The sequence below is a fragment of the Notamacropus eugenii genome, chromosome 1 (genome assembly GCF_028372415.1).
Source record: "Notamacropus eugenii isolate mMacEug1 chromosome 1, mMacEug1.pri_v2, whole genome shotgun sequence".
Lineage (NCBI taxonomy): Eukaryota > Metazoa > Chordata > Mammalia > Diprotodontia > Macropodidae > Notamacropus > Notamacropus eugenii.
Window position 1 is genome coordinate 307,336,941 of NC_092872.1, and position 19,229 is coordinate 307,356,169.

General features: G+C 35.8%; 1 protein-coding gene across 7 annotated transcripts in view; it reads right to left on the reverse strand.

The window, feature by feature from the left end:
- Nucleotides 1-19,229, reverse strand: part of PPP2R5E (protein phosphatase 2 regulatory subunit B'epsilon) — a 159,682-nt gene that overhangs the window by 20,811 nt on the left and 119,642 nt on the right. For all 7 annotated transcript variants that reach the window (XM_072629421.1, XM_072629415.1, XM_072629418.1 and 4 more), the window contains 7 exons: nucleotides 16,725-16,817; nucleotides 5,813-5,943; nucleotides 5,637-5,696; nucleotides 4,493-4,601; nucleotides 1,920-1,973; nucleotides 1,770-1,820; nucleotides 524-643 (listed from right to left, as the gene is read on the reverse strand). In XM_072629421.1, the coding sequence (XP_072485522.1) occupies nucleotides 524-643; nucleotides 1,770-1,820; nucleotides 1,920-1,973; nucleotides 4,493-4,601; nucleotides 5,637-5,696; nucleotides 5,813-5,943; nucleotides 16,725-16,817 (618 nt within the window). The remainder of the gene's footprint in view (nucleotides 1-523; nucleotides 644-1,769; nucleotides 1,821-1,919; nucleotides 1,974-4,492; nucleotides 4,602-5,636; nucleotides 5,697-5,812; nucleotides 5,944-16,724; nucleotides 16,818-19,229) is intronic.

Genomic DNA, 19,229 nt, shown 5'->3' on the forward strand with positions numbered 1-19,229 from the left:
CTCCAGATAACCTAGATCACTTAACCTGCCTGGGAAGGTTAAGTCTCCTAAACTATAAACAGAGTGAGGAATAGAAAATGATTTCTAAGGTTTCGCTTAGCTCTAAATTGTATGAAATAAGCAACAAAGCCCAACACTTTATCAGTCAAGAAAGAACTTTATCACAAATCTGTTTTCCAACAATATTCTTTGTTCAAACTAAAAGCCTAGATGGCGCTCTAGTAAGTTTCTATTGCTCTCCATTCCCTAGCATATGGCCCCCCAAAGATTTTAGTAAGTGTTGTTTTTCCTACTGAATGCGGCTATATACTGTATGAGCTTTAATTGATCTTTTCACTGATCTAACTGCCTACACAGACAAAAAATGTCAATCAAATCATTTTTTAAAATTTATTCTACTTCTATCTAACAGAAGGGAAACTTAACCAAAACAATTCCACTGTCTACAGGTCACTGGATATTATGGCTTGTTGTTAAAAACAAACAAACAAGAAACAAGAAGTGGGTCCTGTCCATCACTGACCTGAAAGTGAGGGCTAGATACACACTTGGCAATTTGTTTAAACAATGGTTCTTGAATTTTAACAAACTGTGAAGGTTCAATAACATCCAAAATTTCTTCCAGCTCCCCAAGGAACATGACCTAGAAAACAACAAGTACAGGCTAAATACAAAATTTCAAGATCTTTATATTGAATCTTACTAGATGTTGAGAATGTAATTACACAAATGGTCTGTTTAAGAAAATCGTATGTATTAAAACTTTTGTGAAAAAAAAGAAAAAAACACTAAAGCATATGACATGTGTATTTTACTTTACAAAGTATTTGACATAGGATGCCTTTTCAAATTAGGCTAATACTTTGCAAATGATTTGCCAGAAAAAAGAACAATATGTGAAACATTTCAGTGGGCACACACTGCCAGAGGACCTTTACTAGCTGTCATCACATCATCTTCTTTTGTCACCAGATCAGGGCACTACAACATGTGGCATGTATGTGTGAATTATCATGAGGACATTTTTTGAGAGGTGCTAGACAGTTTTAAAGGAGGCTGCTCTAAGGAATGAGAAATGTATACATACATTCATATAAACTCTGAAAGGCATTAAATCTAGTAAAAATATCTACAGTCTGAAATACACACACACACACACACACACACACACACACACACACACACACACTGAGAATTTGCAGTGGTCAGTGAGTCTCCTAGTAGTAGCATCACATAAGCTATGTATTTGTACTTATTCTGTATACATATATATATATATATATATATATATATGTATATATATATATATATATATATATATAAGCACGTCTCCCTCAGCAGGGATCCTTTCACATGTTTGTTTCTGTATCTCCCTCACCAAATATAGTGCCTGATCCATGTTAGAAACTTAATAAATGCTTGTTGATTGCTAAACTATGCAAAAAGGCACTTAGATACTTAGGTACAAAGATAACTGTTAAATGACATGAATTAGACATCTTTAATATAACTTCAAAGGAAAATATGAAATTACTTGAAAGGGAGAGTAAATTAAAATGTAATGTCTATGAGAATCCTTTCATTATGACATAACAAATTTTCTGCATATTTGTGAACTCTTTTTGAAGGGGGACATATACTTCAGATCCTATGGTAACATTAAGAATTCTGTCAAAAAAACACACCTACAAGTAAAGGCAAAGCCATCACAGATATGTCATAAGGCCTGACTTAGGACTATGAAACTTACATTACTGATAAGAACTTACCTCCTTTTGACTACATGTTTTGGGCCAGAATTTCATTAACCCTCTAATAACCTAAATGGGAGGAGAAGAAAAAGAATACTTCATTTTTCAAATCCACAGAAATCAAGAAAAGGAATTTCAAATTGCCAAAAGTACCAAAGTAATATTTACTGGCTCTGTGAGTGAAGGATCTTTCTCCAAAAACTGTACTATGCAATATGCCAACTGAAAGAAAAGGAAAAGACCAGATTACAAGTATTCTTTACTAAGAAATCCACAAAGTTCTTTTTGAGACTTAAAAAAGTACACAGTTCATGCTCTGTTGACTAAATTTTACCTTAACTCAATATAGGAAAATTCCAAAATGAAAACCACTTTTAAAAACAAGACACTTTTATTACTAGACTTTAGTAGAAAGAAAGTTATAGTCATTTGCATCTTAAGATAAGAAGAAGACTTATAAATATCACTTTCTTTTACAGATAAGGAAACTGAGATCCAACACAGTGGAACAAATTAATGAGTTTGTGGCAGAAAAAAAGGACACGTATACAAGCCTTACTAATTTCCAGGCCACATGATAGGTTCAATCTTTCCATCTACAAGCATGTATTGAGGACCTACAATATGAGTGCTGGGCACTGTGCTATGTGCAGGAAACATAAATACAAAGTATGGGATGATCCCTACATTTTAACTGGACAATCAGCATGTAAATATGTAAGTATTAACAAATTTAATACAAAGTAGTTAAATAAAAGATTGAGAGAGATGTGGAAGATGGTGCTTAGGCTGTGTCTTGAAGGAAGAAAGGGATTCTATAATGTAGAATTCAGGTATTGCATTCTAGGCAGGGGGGTCATTCAGTGCAAAGGTGCAGAGATGGGAGATGTAGCATTATGTATGAGGAATAGACAGAAGGCCAGGTGACTAATCACAGAATTTGAGATGAAAAGAGGAAGAGTAGTGTCCAATGTAGGCTAAAAAGAGGATCCCTATGGTCCTCCTATTTGTGCTTAAGGATAATTGCTTTGATAGCAGTGTGTTAGGATGGACTGGGGCAGGGAAAAGTTGGAAATAATTAAAAAAAAAAAACTGAACCAAAATGGTCACTATGTAAGTGGAGAGGAAGGGTAGAATGAAAGAAATATCATGGAGGTAAGATGCAACAAGATCTGAAAACTAACTGGATATGACAGGTTAATGCTAATGAGGAGTCAATACAGAGGTTACAAAGCTTGAAACACTGGAAAAATGGTGATGCCCTTGACAAAAATAGAATAGTGTGGAATGAGAGGAGTTTAAGCCTACAAGGGCAGGGAACCTGCAGCCTCAAGGGCTGGTAGGAGGAAACACCGTAAGTTGTTTTGAACGTGCCAAGTTTGAGACGTCTCAGGGACACACCATTTGAAATATCAAATAAGCAGGTCTGAAGCTGAGGGGAGACTGAGGCTAGGTAGATACTGAGTCATCTAAATCAAGATAACTAAACCCATGGCAGCTAATGTGGTCACTAAGAGAAAGTGCAGAAAGAGAAGAGAAGAGGACCCAGGACAGAGCTTTAGGGAGCATCTATAATAAGGGTACTGGTTACAGTTTATGTAATAAAAAAAAGAAAAAGAAAGTCATATTCCAGTTAATTTTTAAATTCTCTGAACTTTATCTGAGAGATCTTTTTAGAACAAAGATTCTGCAACAGTGCCCCTTTGCTATCTCTGGCAACACCAGCAAAACAGTAATTTGTTTTGGTACCAAAATAACATGATAGTAATGGGAACTTGCTAAAAATGTCACTGACCAACATAAGCAAAATTCTATCCCACTGGTATGCAGAAAAACGAAGCATAGATAGAACCTGACGAGATCTTGAGCTCTGAGTCTGAAGTAAATTCATTTAGGGTAAACATTCTTTTATATGCTTACTAAATGTGATTTTATGTTCCAAAGACAAAAAAACAAGATTTGCAGGAAGGGCTTATAAAAAATTTTGGAAAGCAAACATCCTTGTGAAACAACATTTAAAGATATATTAAAAACACATAGGGGGCTAGAATTTCCTTGATATAGGGGTTTAAACATTTGAAGAAGAAAAGTGCTTGGAAAAATGTATTATATATTTAGTCAAACTCAAATATGGGGGAGGGGGAGAGAAAGTAGAATTTTGATACAGAATTAAAATGCTACTAAGATTAGCAACCCCTTTAGTGACATGCTGAGTAGGAAAAATTGCTTAGGAAATAAATTAGAAGATGTAGAAGACAGATAATGAGAGGAGGTGACTTCTGAAAGTGATAAAAGTAGGACAAAAACGAGAGGGAGACAGACTGAAGATCAAAGAGCATTTGTGGCTGCAAACGTCCTTGCAGAGAGGAAGTGAAATAGTTAGGTAACAAAAAGGTAGGACAGAAACACATGCTGAAGAATACTATTGGGGCATTTAAGACTGAGAGATCCATTTATGCACACAAGTTGTAATATGACAGTCTCAGTGTTTAATAAGCAACTGTATGACTTCAAAGATCACAATTACTTACTCTGTTGTCTCAGTGTCTTGCAAAATGAGGGAACTGCACTAGGCCATCTCTCAGGTTCTTTCAAAGCACTAAAAAATTCTAGGATTCCGATATAGCTACAACTAATTTTCCAGTAAAATTTTAGCAAGCTTTTTAAGTGACCGCATTGTTTTTTTAAATTTCAAGAAATTCTTTTGTAACCACATGAAACACCACTTTAAAATATTTTACCTGTGCATGGAAGAGAGATAAGCTCCTTACTGTATGTAAAGGAATCAACACCTTCACCAGAAACTGTTTATGTTCTGCCTTAAGAGGTAAAGCAAAGCCATTGATAATACTAGGAAAAAAGGAGAGAAATAAAAATTAGCAATGTCACCACAACAAATTAAGTTATCTACCAAATAATAAGAATGAATCAGTTTCATTTGTAAAAATACAAACAATGCAAAAAAAAAGCACTAAAATTCAAGATTAAGCAAATTCTTCTTCATCAGTAAGAAAGACTCATATAGAATAAAAGACAATGATTTGTTCTTGATTCTACAGAAAAGTTTCTCTATCTAATTGCTAGATTCCAAATGTTTTTTTCACCAAAAGATCCCTTATTCCCCATTTACCTTCCCCATTCCCTTCCTTCAAAGAATGACTTGTGTTGCTCATTTCCCCTCTGATTCTGTCCCTCTCAATTCATACTTTCTCCCTCTTTCACACATCCTGTTGTTTCCTCTCTTTCCATCTCATTAATACCTTTACTGTTCATGGGTCACAGTGGGTAACAAGACCTCAAACTAAAATAAACCCCACATTAGACCACACGTATTTTGTCCTAATGTGAATGGGAAAAGTCAATTATATTATCCAGTTTAAAAACAACAACAAAAACACAGATAAAGTACATTGATATGCTTTAAGAAACCTTTTTAACACCTGTAATTAACAAATGCATTCCACAACTGCGGACAGCTGTTCAAGAGCTACTTGTGGGCAGATTATTCCTTTGAGAATAGCAATCTTTTTTATTTTTTTATTTATATGTGACCTTTAATTTCTCAACGAATGTGTCAAGAGAAAAGCTAGCCCCAAAATTAACAAGAATAAGATGCTCTTTGACAAATAAAGAGACCATTGGTTAGATAGCTGTCACTACAATAAAGTAAAATACCTGTTTTCATCACTCAAGTGAAATTATCATCACTAAAACTGTAGGGCAAAGTGATTAAGAAAAAATATTTGATATTAGTCAAGCTTAATACAAACAAGAAGTAATTTACAGCAAGATTTATCTAAATCAGCACTTCAGTTTTGCCACTTGACTCTAATTTTTAGAACAGCTATTCAACTGAGATTAGCAATTAAATCAAAAAGTGCTTACCTTCCTAATATTTCCAGCAGTTCAGCTACTCCATTGAAGTGTTCAGTTTCATAAACAAACCTACAATAGAAAAAAAAATACCATTCTTAGGCTAACTAGCTAACTGTGTTAAGTTTACTTAACAGTTCTACTAAAACCCTAAACTCTTCTTCCTTCTCTTTCCCCTTACTACTTACCGTAGAAAAATATTGTTAATCTGTTTTCGGATAAATGCTCTAAGACCAAGAAACTTGCCATAAATTCTGTGTAAGACTGTTTTTAGGTAGTCTCGTTCTCGAGGGTCTTCACTGTCAAATAGTTCCAAAAGCTATTGTGGAAAACACACAAACATATCACACATGTTATTTAACAATAAATAAAAATTCATGCACTAACTTAATTTCAGGAAATGCTGATGAGCTGAACCATACTCATGTCTAAAGTCTACATCACCACTCTAAAAAAAAAGCACTAACTGGTATACCTTTCTGAGAAAGTTTTCAGGCAAATAAAATAATCAAAAGTATTAAGTAAAAAAGGCACAGATTATTTATTTGCAAGGGAGTATTATAGAATCTTCATACATGATCACAGGATTCAGGGCCAGGCAGACTTAACAATAATCTAGTCAAATCACCATTTACTAATGAGAAAACTGAGGCCCAGAGTAGTAAATTTAACTTGATTTAGGTCGCAGAGATTTTTAAGTAGCAAAACGAGCAAAATGAGGAACTGAAACCAAGGCTTCTAGTCTAGCCCCAGGCTACTGACTATTTTTAATCTGGCCAATGATATTCTTTGAATACTTTGAGGCTAACATATTTGAAGGTTTTTGTATGTAAGTCTATAATCTGTGAACAAACCTAATTAAATGTGCAGGGGTAAAATCACCAGTTCATCCATGACATGATTACATTTTTCTGGCCAAACCAACCTAGGAAAGGTACCCCAATCCAAAAAAAGGAAAATACAAAATGGCTAAAGTGTTGAAAAACCTAAACATCTGGCCAGATTTAATTGTCTGAGACTACCCTAGCTAATCAAAAGCTGGTAGCCCTAACAAAATTTCAGTTGTCATATGAATACAATGGTTTTTCCTCACTTAACTGAAAGGTTAAGGTTATCATTCTTGTTGTTTGAGTAAAACATTAAAGAAATTTTCATTCTCTTACATGTATAATATTAGAAAGGCTAGAAAAAACAAAGTCAATATCACATAATATGACATAATCATGGAATACTTGAAAAGATCATCTTGGCAGAAAGCAATCGAAACAGGAAGGTGTGATTTTTGGTGTAGCAGTGGCAGTGTCACAGACATCAAATGGTGCCATAAACAATGGTGGCAACTGCAAAACCAATGCAAGCAAACGGAAAAAAGAACAAGTGGCATTCTCTCTCTTCCACACAAACACACACAGGTAATAAACGATATTATTAGCCACTGCATCTTGAAATATAAAAAGAAGCCACAAAGCTATGTTCACAAAGTCTGAAATACTGTTGCCCAGGAATAAAAACTACTCCACGGGCAAGTACGCTCTTCTTGCCTCATCCTTTGCTCTGTGATTTGTATACTCTGCTACATACTCACACTTGTATTAACTCCATCGATCTATCATATTACTCATTAATAGAAAGAACGGATTTTTCCCCTCATTTTTGGTCCTGTTGCTATTTTAAGTCTTATAAAGCAGTTTCATGAGTAATTCACAATCATGCATAAAGGAAGGCGGGGGAGGAGGTTATAAAGCTTGAGTCAACAATGGTTACATATGGTTAATCATGAAACCAGTTCATGAAAACCTAATCATTAACTAATGGTTGGAGTAGACCCTCAAAAATAGATGACCGGGTGCCTTCCTTTAGTCCTATGGGAAGATGTATTTTGAAAAATACATCTTTTAGAAAAATAAAATAAAAAAATGAATCATAGTTCAATCAGATGCTTTTCATCTGCTTGATGAAGCAAAAAAGAAGAATTAAGGTACATCTTAGGGTAGCCTTTAACGTAACGAAGAGATGAAGATAAAAGAGTCACAGACTAGAACAGACTTTTGGCATCATTTAGTCCAATTCGTTCATCTTACAGATGAGGAAAATGACCCAAAGGAAGTAAGTGATTTGCTCAAGATCACAGAGGCAGTAGTAACTGGCAAAGTCAAAATTATGTATCTAATCAGATGGAAAAAATAAAGAACAGTGACACGTGAAATAAAGTAACTGCATATCTACACACATACAAAAGGATTGAGAAAAATGATTCCACTTGTTTAAATGTAGAATACAGAAAACAGATAGGCTACTGTCAAACCAGGGATAGCTAGGTGGCACAGTGGATAGAGTGCTGTGCCTGGAGTTCAAATCTGGCCTTAGACATTTACTAGCTGTGTGACCCTGGGCAAGTCACTTCAGTTTCCTCATCTGTAAAATGAAGCTGGAAAAGAAAATGGCAAACCCCTCCAATATCTTTGGCAAGAAATTACTGAAAATGACTAACAACAACAAACTGTCAAACTAAAAACATGATCAAGCTGCCAAGGTGAATACAGAATAGAATGATCTGTCAAAGTGCTAACCCCAAAGTTAACATTAACTTTAAAACTTTAAAACAAGGCTAAAGAGTTTAATTAAAAGACCCTGTTCTGAATCTAACAGAATAAATCTAAAGTGAAAGTGGTATAGAATCAAAAATCTAAAGTAAGGCCCTTAGCTGCAATCTACCACAAGAGAAAGAAATATTTTCCATTTATTGCTAGATTTTAGTGAATGTTTGAAGAAAAAATTTATTAGATTCCACTGACCCCTGCCTTGACCAGCATAAAAGACTTGAGACTGGACACCTGCCTTGTTATACACTGCCATGTATACACTTCCACATTTTCCCCCAGGACTAATCATCAAATTAATGTTACCTTTGCTACCACGAAGGAGATAAGGGCTTACTGGGCCTCCAACTCAGGATCCCTGTGATTTTGAGGTATAACCTGTCCAGATTGAAGCCCCTTTCCCTGAACACCACCACTCCTTGCTCCTTTATACCCAGCTATGTACACTACATGCCTCTTGTGTTTCTATTTCAATTCTTATTTTTCTGTTTTGGCCTCTGGAAACTGTTCTATTGCTAATAAACAGCCCTCTATATTAAATTGCTTTGTATATATTCTATATATTGTATTTGGAGAGTATGAGATATTCAGGAAGACTAGCTCATTTGGTGTGACGGCTTACTGAGATCTTTTCAGGGCTATTCATCTAACTTAGATGTCCATCTGATTCATCCAACTCTCACCTGTGGTTCCAAGAAGTTGTAGCATGCCCAACAGCCACACATTAGGGGCTAAACCAGATTAAGGGTAACCAACAGGTTTCAAAGCTGTCAGTGAATTAGGGGGAGGTTTACCTCAAGCATATAAGGAATTAGGGAAATATCTACACCAAGCACGTGAAAACTTTCCCTGGAAGAATGGATAGATGAGAACAATTTGTTCCAACGGCCATGAAGGTGGCTGAAGCCAGTGCTGTGGAGCTCTTATTAGAGACTAGTCAGTCATCAAAGACACCAAGGTCATCCACTTTAGCACAGACCTCTGCCATCCGTCTTAACTTTTGTCCTGCCACTGGACTTCAATGACTTAAGAAGAGAGAGTGAGGCTGATAACTTTGTGCAATTCGGCTTCACTTAAATCCAATTCACATGCAGGTCAAAATATGACCCAGGATGTCACTGGTTCTTTTTGAAAATGAAGGATAAACAACAATATATTGTGTTTACTTATAGAATTTTTACTGCATGTATCACTTTCCTCCCAATAGGATGTTAGGGCACAGGCTATTGTTTCTTTGTATGCCGAGTGCCTGGCAAAGTGCCTTGAACATGAGAATAGGTGATAATAAATACTTGTACAATTGAGTTAAAGAAACTCAAGTGGAACCTTTTTCCACTGCTGTCATAAATCTTCACAGAGGCCTAACTGCTGGTCCACACATAGTGTTTGTGCAATACGAATTAATCAGTCAAATAAATGTTAGCTTTAAGTAAATCTTATCCTAATATTAAATAATGTTTACAATAAGTTAATGTGAAGAAAACAGTTTAATACCAAATAAGGTCAAAAATAACCAAAACCAATCCTTAACTTCCCTAATTAGCTAGCATATATGATGTATTACCCAATAAGGTTTTGTCACACATGAAAACAAAACACAGAAGAAAAAAAAGACTGATTAGATTTACGACCACAAATATCCTAGCAATCAGTTATAAGACGCACCTACATTTTGCATCTCTACAAGGAACTAATTGCCTCATCAATGTTTGTTGAACTGTACTCAGTTTCAGATCTTCCTTCTTCTTGAAGGATGCTCTGCAATAAGGCCCAACACTGTGGGGGAGTCAGGTTCTTAAGATGCCTGGTAATTTCACTCTAGTGCATAGTATTTAAGAGGGGTCATATGGGAAAGGGTAAGAAACACATCCCATCAAGGCAGAAGGGTATTATTTGAGGAGGTAGAAAAAAGGAAAAAAAGGTATGGTTATTGTCGCTTTTCCCAGGGAAGTTGGAGGACAAACATTTAGACAAGATATGTGGAAGCCAAAGCAGACATCTACTCCCTGTGCTTTATCCCAATCCAGGAAGCAGCATCCTGCTCAGGCAATTTTTTTCTCCTATGGTACGGTCTCTTCTATCTCAACAGGTAAAGAAGACTTCAAATGCTACAAAATATATTGTGTGTATTTAAAATATGACATTTTATGTTCATTTTTAGATAAATATAAACTGTACCCTTTGCAAGTAGCACATGAGAATTTTTGTGTTCCTCTGTGTGTGCAGGTGAGTGCACATGCATGTGTATGTGTATTTACCACTGTTAACATTTAATACACTACCTAAAAGCTGAAAAATTTACCTCACGCTTACATTTTTTCATCTGCTAGATGCAAAGTAAATTTGTTTTAGAGATTCACTTATAAAGTAATTTGGTAAACTTTAATAGATGATATTTACTGTGCTGGGATGGTCTAAATTAGACTAATAATTCACTAAGACTGAAGTTATCTATCTCTTTAATTATACAATCTATAAACCTTTAAGGTTGGTTTATTTATAAATGTAGGCAATGCTCAGCTACCACCATATTGTTCAGATTTTTGAACATTACTTTTTAAATATGATTGAATTATCAGTGTTATTCAATGTTAATGTAGACTATAACCTTAGTTCCTTTACATTCAAACAGGAAAGGGTTTTATATCCCTGGTATGAATGGGAGAATGTGGTTGAAAAAAACTTCTGAGGAGACTGTTCAATTCATATCACACAAAAGAGGAAGTAAAGGGAAAGTGCAGGCTGAAAATAGAACCTGACTAAATTTCTTCTCTTCATTAACTTTTGGAATATACTACACTGGGGACAAAGATATCACTATGATTTTTCCGCTTTCTAATATTCAGTTACAGATTGTTCAAAGTCCCTTCTGTGGCTTGCTGATGCACTGAATTATCCCGATTACATTATCTGAGGAATGGAAGGCAGCAGCTATCTTAATGGATAAAGAGACAGAGAATAGGACTTGTAGTTAAGAAGATCTGAATTCACATTCTGCCTCAGACCCTCAACAACCCTGTGACACTTGGAAAGCTATTTAACTTCTCTCAGCCACAGTTTTCTCATCTATAAAATGGGTATAATAGTAACATCTACCAACCAGAGTTGTGAGGATCAAATGAGATATTTGTAAGGCACTTTGCAAACCTCACAGTGCTCTATAATAGCTAGTTATTATTGCAATTTATCTTAGGGACTTAGGGATTCCTACAGGAATCAAAAGAACTTATATCTTCACCAACATTAGGAAATCTTCAGGGCTCTAAATCAGGCAATGCACAACTTTACAGTTAACATTTTCCAATATTTCTCCCCAAATTACACCTTTTGCCACTTTAACTCCAGCAAGCCAGTTGACACACAATTTTTCTGCTTAATTCCAGTAAGACGCAGCATGAGACACTGGAAACAACCCTAGATCTGGAGTTAGAGAGTTTATGTCCAAAACCCTAAATAGGGGAGTCACCTGGGTGACGCTGGAAAAAAAATCACTCTAACCGTAATGATAATAGCTAGCTACTTTTTGTGATATCAGGAAACTAAAAACCAAGCAGATGGCCATCAACTGAGAAGTAGCTTAACAGACTTCTGTCCAACAAAGTGATGGGATATTGCTGTGCTAGAAGAAATGCCCAATGTAATAACTTCAGAGGCCTAGAGAGATGGAATGAAGGAGGCAGAGTCAGGAGGGCCACATACACAAGGACAGCAGCAGGTGAAAAGAGCACATACACACAAATCAAAAGTGAGAGTTTCAAAGATGAAAAGAAGAGGCATCTCTACAAGGAAGAGATAAGAGAAGACACTCCCACGCCACTCTTTGGCAGATACAAGACATTCACAGATGTGATACACTTCATGTTTCCAAACTTTTTCAATGTAGTCATTAGTTCTGCTGATTTCTTATTTTTTTTTCTTTAAAAAATGCAATTTGTTATATGAGATGGCTCTCTGGGAAAGGGAGGAGGTAGTATATTGGGAGAATATGTGTTAATATAAAAAAAAAAAAAAGACCAATAAAAATTTACTTAATCAGAGCTAACATTGATATAGTACAACAAGGTTTGCAAAGATTTTTACAAATAATGTCTTACTTTATCTTCAACAAACCCATTAGTATTCCCATTTTACAGATGAGGAAACAGACACACAGAGGTTATGTGGCTCACCCAGGATAACACAGCTAGCAAATAACTGATGCAGAATTTAAACTCAGGTTTTCCTTATATGAGCCCAATGAACCCTATCTACTCCACCACCTAGCCGCTTCTGGGATTCTTCAGTTTCATTATCTGTAAAATGGTTGGACTAGATTGACTACAAAATCCATAAAATCTATGATACTAGGAAATAACTTTGTTATTAGAGTTCTTTCTTTCTTTTTTAAACAAATCATGAATTCTGTCAGCTGCCCATGAAAGATTAAGAGAAATGAACGTTATGCTTGAACAAGGATGAAAGGGATTTGGTGAGTTTGCTTTTATGGGTGGAGTAGCGGGAAGAAGTTTATTTAATTAGTAATGATTATCTGATAAGTTCCATATAAGAATGCATCAATTTTTAATTTGCTCTAGGGCCCTTTTATACTCTTAAAAAATACTGAGGAGCCTCCCTCCACCAAGATATATTTTTAGTGGCCATATTCAAAATTAAAACATCTTAGTATAAAGAACAGCTAGGTGGTGCAGTGGACAGAGCCCTAGGGCTTGGAATCAGAAAGACTCATCTTTGTGAGTTCAAATCTGGCCTCAGATACTTAGTGGGTATGTGACCTTGGGCAAGTTACTTAACCATGTTTATCTCATTTTCCTCACTGGTAAAATGAGCTGGAGAAGGAAACACTACAGTTTCTTTGCCAAGAAAACCCCAAATGAGGTCACAAACAATCAGACATAACTGAACAACAAAATAGAATGAAAAGTTTTGACTGCCCAGACCTTCAGAAAGGGTCTCACCTTCAGAACTGTTACTCTAAGTAATACCATTCTCAAGGACAAAAGGCAAAATATTTTAAGAAGTATTGAATGATTTTGAAAATATTTCTTCTTTAAAGCTGGAGTATTTATGATCCATTTCAAGTCAGAACCTGAAATGCAATGGTTGATTTCTATCTTATCTAATACATTTTGAGGTTTTAAAACATAATAACAAAAGGTCACTTATAAGGATAGGCCAAGTGATCTGCATAATTTGCATGATAATTATGGCACCTTTTTGCTAAATATAACTTTCAACGTGAAATACAAATTACTAAATAGCAATCCAAAGCAGTAGATATGCTTACGGGGGCACTTGAGCAGTATGTCTCTTAGCAACCACTAGCATTCTAGCCTTGCAGACTTGATGAAGACAGTCTTTAGAAATACTTTAAATGTATTTAAATGTACTCTTACAACAATAAAATCCCTAGTGATTAAAAAAAATGTGCTGCCAAACTTGCATCATTTAAACTAATACAGAATAAAGTCAAAATAAAGGATAAACTAATTCATATATTCATACACAAAAAGTACTGCTGAAATTCTCTCCATTCTCCTCCATATGGTTTTCCTTCATCTTCTCAGTCAGAAATGATTCTTCTACCCCGTGAGCTCTGTGGTCTCTCTATCTGTGCTTTCATGCACAAATTTTCTATGCACAGATTTATATGTATAGATGTGTACAAATTTTGAAGCACTAAATAAATGTTCCTTGAATTCAAATGAACTGCACCCTGCCATAGCCAGAAAATTTCCCAACCTCAAAAGTCCTAAAAATTTTGCTCATACCTATCCTCTGCATCTGTCATATTCAACCACGTATTATAATTATTTGCATATATATATTATGTGTGTGTGTGTCTATACTTATTAAAGATATGGGTCCATTTCCTATTCATTTAATGTCCTTAAAGGAATAACAACAGAATCTAACGCAAAGGCAGTTTAGTTTTATGCTCATGGGAAATCAATAACCCAGGTTGGATCGTAAGCATATGTATTTCACTTTATGGGAGGAGAAACCTGCATGAAGAAGTGGTTCATTAGTACTGATCCTTGATTCTCCGCTAAACTGTTTTTCAAAAAAGATTCAAGCTTTTTTCCTGGAAGAATGAACAAGTTCCTTCAGGTCAGTACTTAAAAGGTGTGTCTGTGTCTGTGTGTGTATGTGTATGTGTGTACATGGACATATTTAACAAATGATTTTGGTTTGGTCTAGATCTATGATTTAATTCATGCAGAAATCTCCCAGGATAGAAATTCCTATCAATGCAGAACTGTTCTGAACTTCAAGTCTTAAAAGAGTTGCACAGAAGCACTGAGAGGTGAAGGAATTTTCAAGGCCACCAGACAACCAGTATGTTTCTAGATGAGCCTGGAACCCTGATCTTCCTGATTCTGAGGCAGTAATAAAAACAGCAGTAAACTAAGGTAACATGATCCCCATTTTACAAATAAAGAAAGTGTAGGTCTGAGAGTAAGTAAATCCAACTCGACATGTCCAAAAGTAATTCAGTATCCTTCCTCCAAAACCCTCCTCTCCTCCACATATGTACTTTATTCAAAAGCATCACTTTTCCATTCTCCTATGTTCACAACTCAGCATGCTCCTCAGCTCCTCAATCTCTCTCACCAAATACATGCAACAAATTGCCAAGTCTGGCCATTTCTACCTTTACAGTATCTCTCCATCTCTACCCCCTTTCTCTCTACTCTCAAAGCTACCATCTTAGTTCAGGTCCTCCTCACCTTTCACTTATATTAATGCAGCAAACTCTCTGCCTTGAATTTTTCACCAATCAAGTCTATCCTACACACTGCTGCCAAAATAATTTTCCTTAAGTGAAGATGTGGCCATGTGTCTCTCCTACTAGATCAACTCCAATGGCTTCCTACTGTGTCTAAGATAAAATAGAAACTTTGCTGTTTAGCTGCTAAAGCTCTACACAACTTGGTTCCAACCTATCCTTCCAGTCTTCATGGCTGTCACTCATAGACACCCCACTCCCAACCTCCAAGCAATCTGTAATGTAGAGACAAGTATCTCTTGTGCCTGTGCCTTTGCAGGGTTCAGTACTTATGCCTGGAAGGTACTCTCTCCTTATCTTGACCTCAGAGTCTTTCTCTTCCTTTAAGATACAGTTTAAGCACCATCTTCTACATATTTTTACACACACACACACACACACACACACACACACACACACACACACACACACACACACACACACTCTTTCCCCTTGGGAGCTCCTCAAGAATAGGGATTGTTTCATTCTCTGCATTTTTGCCCTCAATGCCTAACATAACAGACGCTTACAAATATTTGTTTACTGTTATCAAGGTTTGTACATATAAAATTCTGATGCTTTATAGTGAAGAGTATCTGTTCTTTTCTAAATACTGTATCCAATTTGCCCTTTTTCTAAGAGGAGAAAATTATTTACAAAGGACCTCACTATAACATAAATGACACTTTTTGTTAGGCAGGGGCCTAAAATAAAATAACTGGCCCAGAACTGTTAAGAGTACCAAGATAAGGATAAATAGGAAGAAATAGCCTGAAGTTATAGGACCTGGACCCCAAAAGTCTGCAAAAATGCAATCTAAAATTTTTAAATAGTTTTTCTGAAAAAAATTTATTGATATTTTTCATTTTATGTCATGTTTGTTTCCAAGTATATCCCATATTCCTCCCCACCCAGTGGGCCTCCTCTTATAATAAGGATTAAAAAAGGGAAAAAAATTCAGCAAAGCCAACCAACACAATGAACATGTCTGACAGAATATACATTATCTCATTCCCACAGGCTCCCACCTTTAGGTAGGGAGATGGATTTTCATAACTCTTCTTTGGAGCCAAACTTGGTCATTATAATTTATAAAGTATTAAGTTTTACAGCCAAAGATTTCTAACCGCCCAAGTGAGGGTTAATCCCTCCAAGGAGACTGCCAAAGGTTTATAACTTTGCCTCCTACCAGGAAGGTGTGCTGCTTCCTAAAAGGAAAAAGGAACTTTACTTATAAGGTTTAGCACAGCTTCAACTCCTATTATAAGACCTTTATTTATGCTCTGTAGTCAAACATGGAAGATCAAATGTTGAGTTTCAAGGGACCCACATAAAAGCACTTTAAGAATCCTTATTTGAATAACAGGTTTTAAAATAACAAAGGTCCATGAGAAACTAGAGCTGTATGTGAGAAATTATAATTAAACAACCTATACAAGAATACTGCAGAAATTCAAGGATTTGCATTCTCTACTGGCCATGAGTTAGAGGAGATGCCACAATGAATAGAATATAATGGAAATTCACGTGTGTGTGTTTATATATACACACATATGTATATATACAGATACATATGTATGCATGTATGTATGTACTGAGGTAGAATAATTAGTTGATATCCCCCTGCCTGTCCTTAATAAAATTTTGACTATTTACCCATACAAGATAGCAAAGAAATAAAACTCAACTGAGCGACAAATACATATAATCAATCTGAAGAAATAGTTTTCTTACCTGTAATACAAATTTCTGATCTATGTATTTTTTGGCAATGCTGGGTTGGAATTCTTGGCTTTCCAAAAATCGTATGAAAAATTCATATACAAGCTGCAACAGATAGAGTACAATGAGTTCTGAAATAAGATATACTAAACAAAGAAAAATGTAAGCAGCACGGCACAATGAATGAACTGAAACTGGAACTGGGATTTAGAGCTCCAAATATGCTGGAAGAGGATCGCATCGTTTTTTTTCTTATGATTGGTTTTCTTACCAGCACAGAAGTGACATTAAATCAACTCCTCACAAAGCTGCTCTGTGAGGGATCTAAGACACACACAATAAATTGGGATTAAGATGTTACACTATATTCTGAGGTGTTTAACATTCCACTACAGCATCTGTGATTTCTGACTTTGTTCAATTAAAACCTATAGACAGGCACACAGCCACCCATGTTTCCAGCTCCCTTTCCACACGTGACTAAGAGCAGTAGTATCAGTCCTGACCTGGAAACAAGGAAGGGAGTTTTACAGCAACTTGCAGTATTCAGGAGTCTTAAGGAACTTAAATATTGTACTAATATATACACATGGAAGTCTTATTCTATTTTGGCAACAAAATCCAATTTTCCCCTATCTCCAATTTTCCATAAGTTAAGAGCTTCTCTCCTAAGCTCCTCTTCACCACCACCCCAGTAGTCTAGGCTTTTTTGTCCGAATGTCGTCATGCTAATATACAAAAATGCCTCCAGGTCTCAACACTTCAAAGGAAAAAACATTCTTTGATTCATTATACTATAATCTTTGAACAACTATTAATTATGCAAAAATAAGTCAGCCTGTTCAAGTGACCCTAATAAGGCCAGTTTCATCGTTTGCCAACTCCCACGCTCTCATCTTGTAACGTTTACTCACTGGTTGGTAAGGCTTTCTAGTATAATTGGAAATGCATTCTCTCGGCCCTCTGGTTCCCTGAAATCAATTATGATTTTTAATAGTTTGGTGGAAGGTTGGCTATATTTATTAATACATACAAAAAAATATTTGCACTTAAGCAGTAAAAAAGGTGCCTAAGAACCTCAAAAGCAAATCTTCATGTTTTCAGACAGAAAGACAGAACCAAAAAATAAATTATGTTTTCAAAGTACCATATGAATATTCCATGCCAAACTAAGAGAAAGACTCCAGGATCTCTTAGTCTTAATCTTAAACCTGAACCAGAAAGGGCTCGCTTAATTAAGTGTAAGGAGAAGTCATTCAAAAAATTTTTTACTATTTGAAATGCTAAGCCCTATTTAGCACAAGACTCTAATTTGCAAACTTAGTCTCTCTCCTCGGGAGGTGGAAGAGAGGTGGGGACAGAATGGAAGAAGGAACACACACTCAAAATGCAAACTACCTAGCCAAAGAAAGAAATCTTCTCATTTCTTTTAGCCTCTGTCAACACATTAGAGAGCAAGTTGGCTCAGCAATTTGTGAACCTGTTTCAAAAGTGGGAAGGATGAGAATCATTTTGAAGTCATTAATTCAGAGGAATATTTAAAAAGCTGAGCAAAAGGAACACACAGGACTTCTCTGGAGGAAGAAAAAGCTATAAAATAAAGCTTTCCACTTCAATGCAGTAAAAGGAGCTGTTCCAATCTTAGTTCCAATCTTCATTCTTCTTAATAGCTGTGGGACAATGGGCAAAATATTTATATGCTCTGGGCCTGTTTCCTAATCCATAAAACGGAGTGGGAGGACTAAGTGACCTCTAAGGTCCTTTCCAGTTTTAAATCTGCAATCAAGATTCTTCCCAAAGGATTAGCCTTTTAAAGAAGTCCTTTCCAAAGAAAGTAAAATAGGAAAGCAGTACAAAACATCAGACTGAGACTTGGCAAAAACAATAACAAGAATAATAATATCCCCCTGAGACCCTAATACACATGTACCAGGCACCCCACTTAGGGTTTGTTTTTTTTTTTACAATTCAGGAAGCACCTATGGAAAAGGCTAGGAAGCCCAAAGGGTATCTCTCTGGAAATTTTGTTATTACTGGGAAAATAATATGGCTGAATTCTTGCAAAAAAATATGAAACTTGTTCAAAAGAGACAGATATGTAAATTTATGTAAAAATTTATTAAATTAAAAGCAGCAATATTCTTAACATTTTTCTTTCTCTAAATTTTTAAGTACTTCCCAAACAACACATCAGGACTTTTTAGGTCACTATGGAGGTGTCTTAACAGCATCTTAATTTCCTTACTCCATGACTTTTTGTAAATGTAGAAGGCCAAGGAAACCAGGATGGAAAAGGAATACAGAATGACTGGTATACATGTACACATATAAGCTACACCAACATATAATGTGGGGAAATATGCTATCTGAAAGAGGGTGAAAGGGAATATACTGGAGGGGTAACATAATGATTCAGTTTTAGTATTGCAGACTGAAAAAGATTAGGAAACACTTCCCAAATGGTAGAAAAGAGGGAAGAGAACTCATATATCCTGTTGTCACTCATTTCTTCCTCTT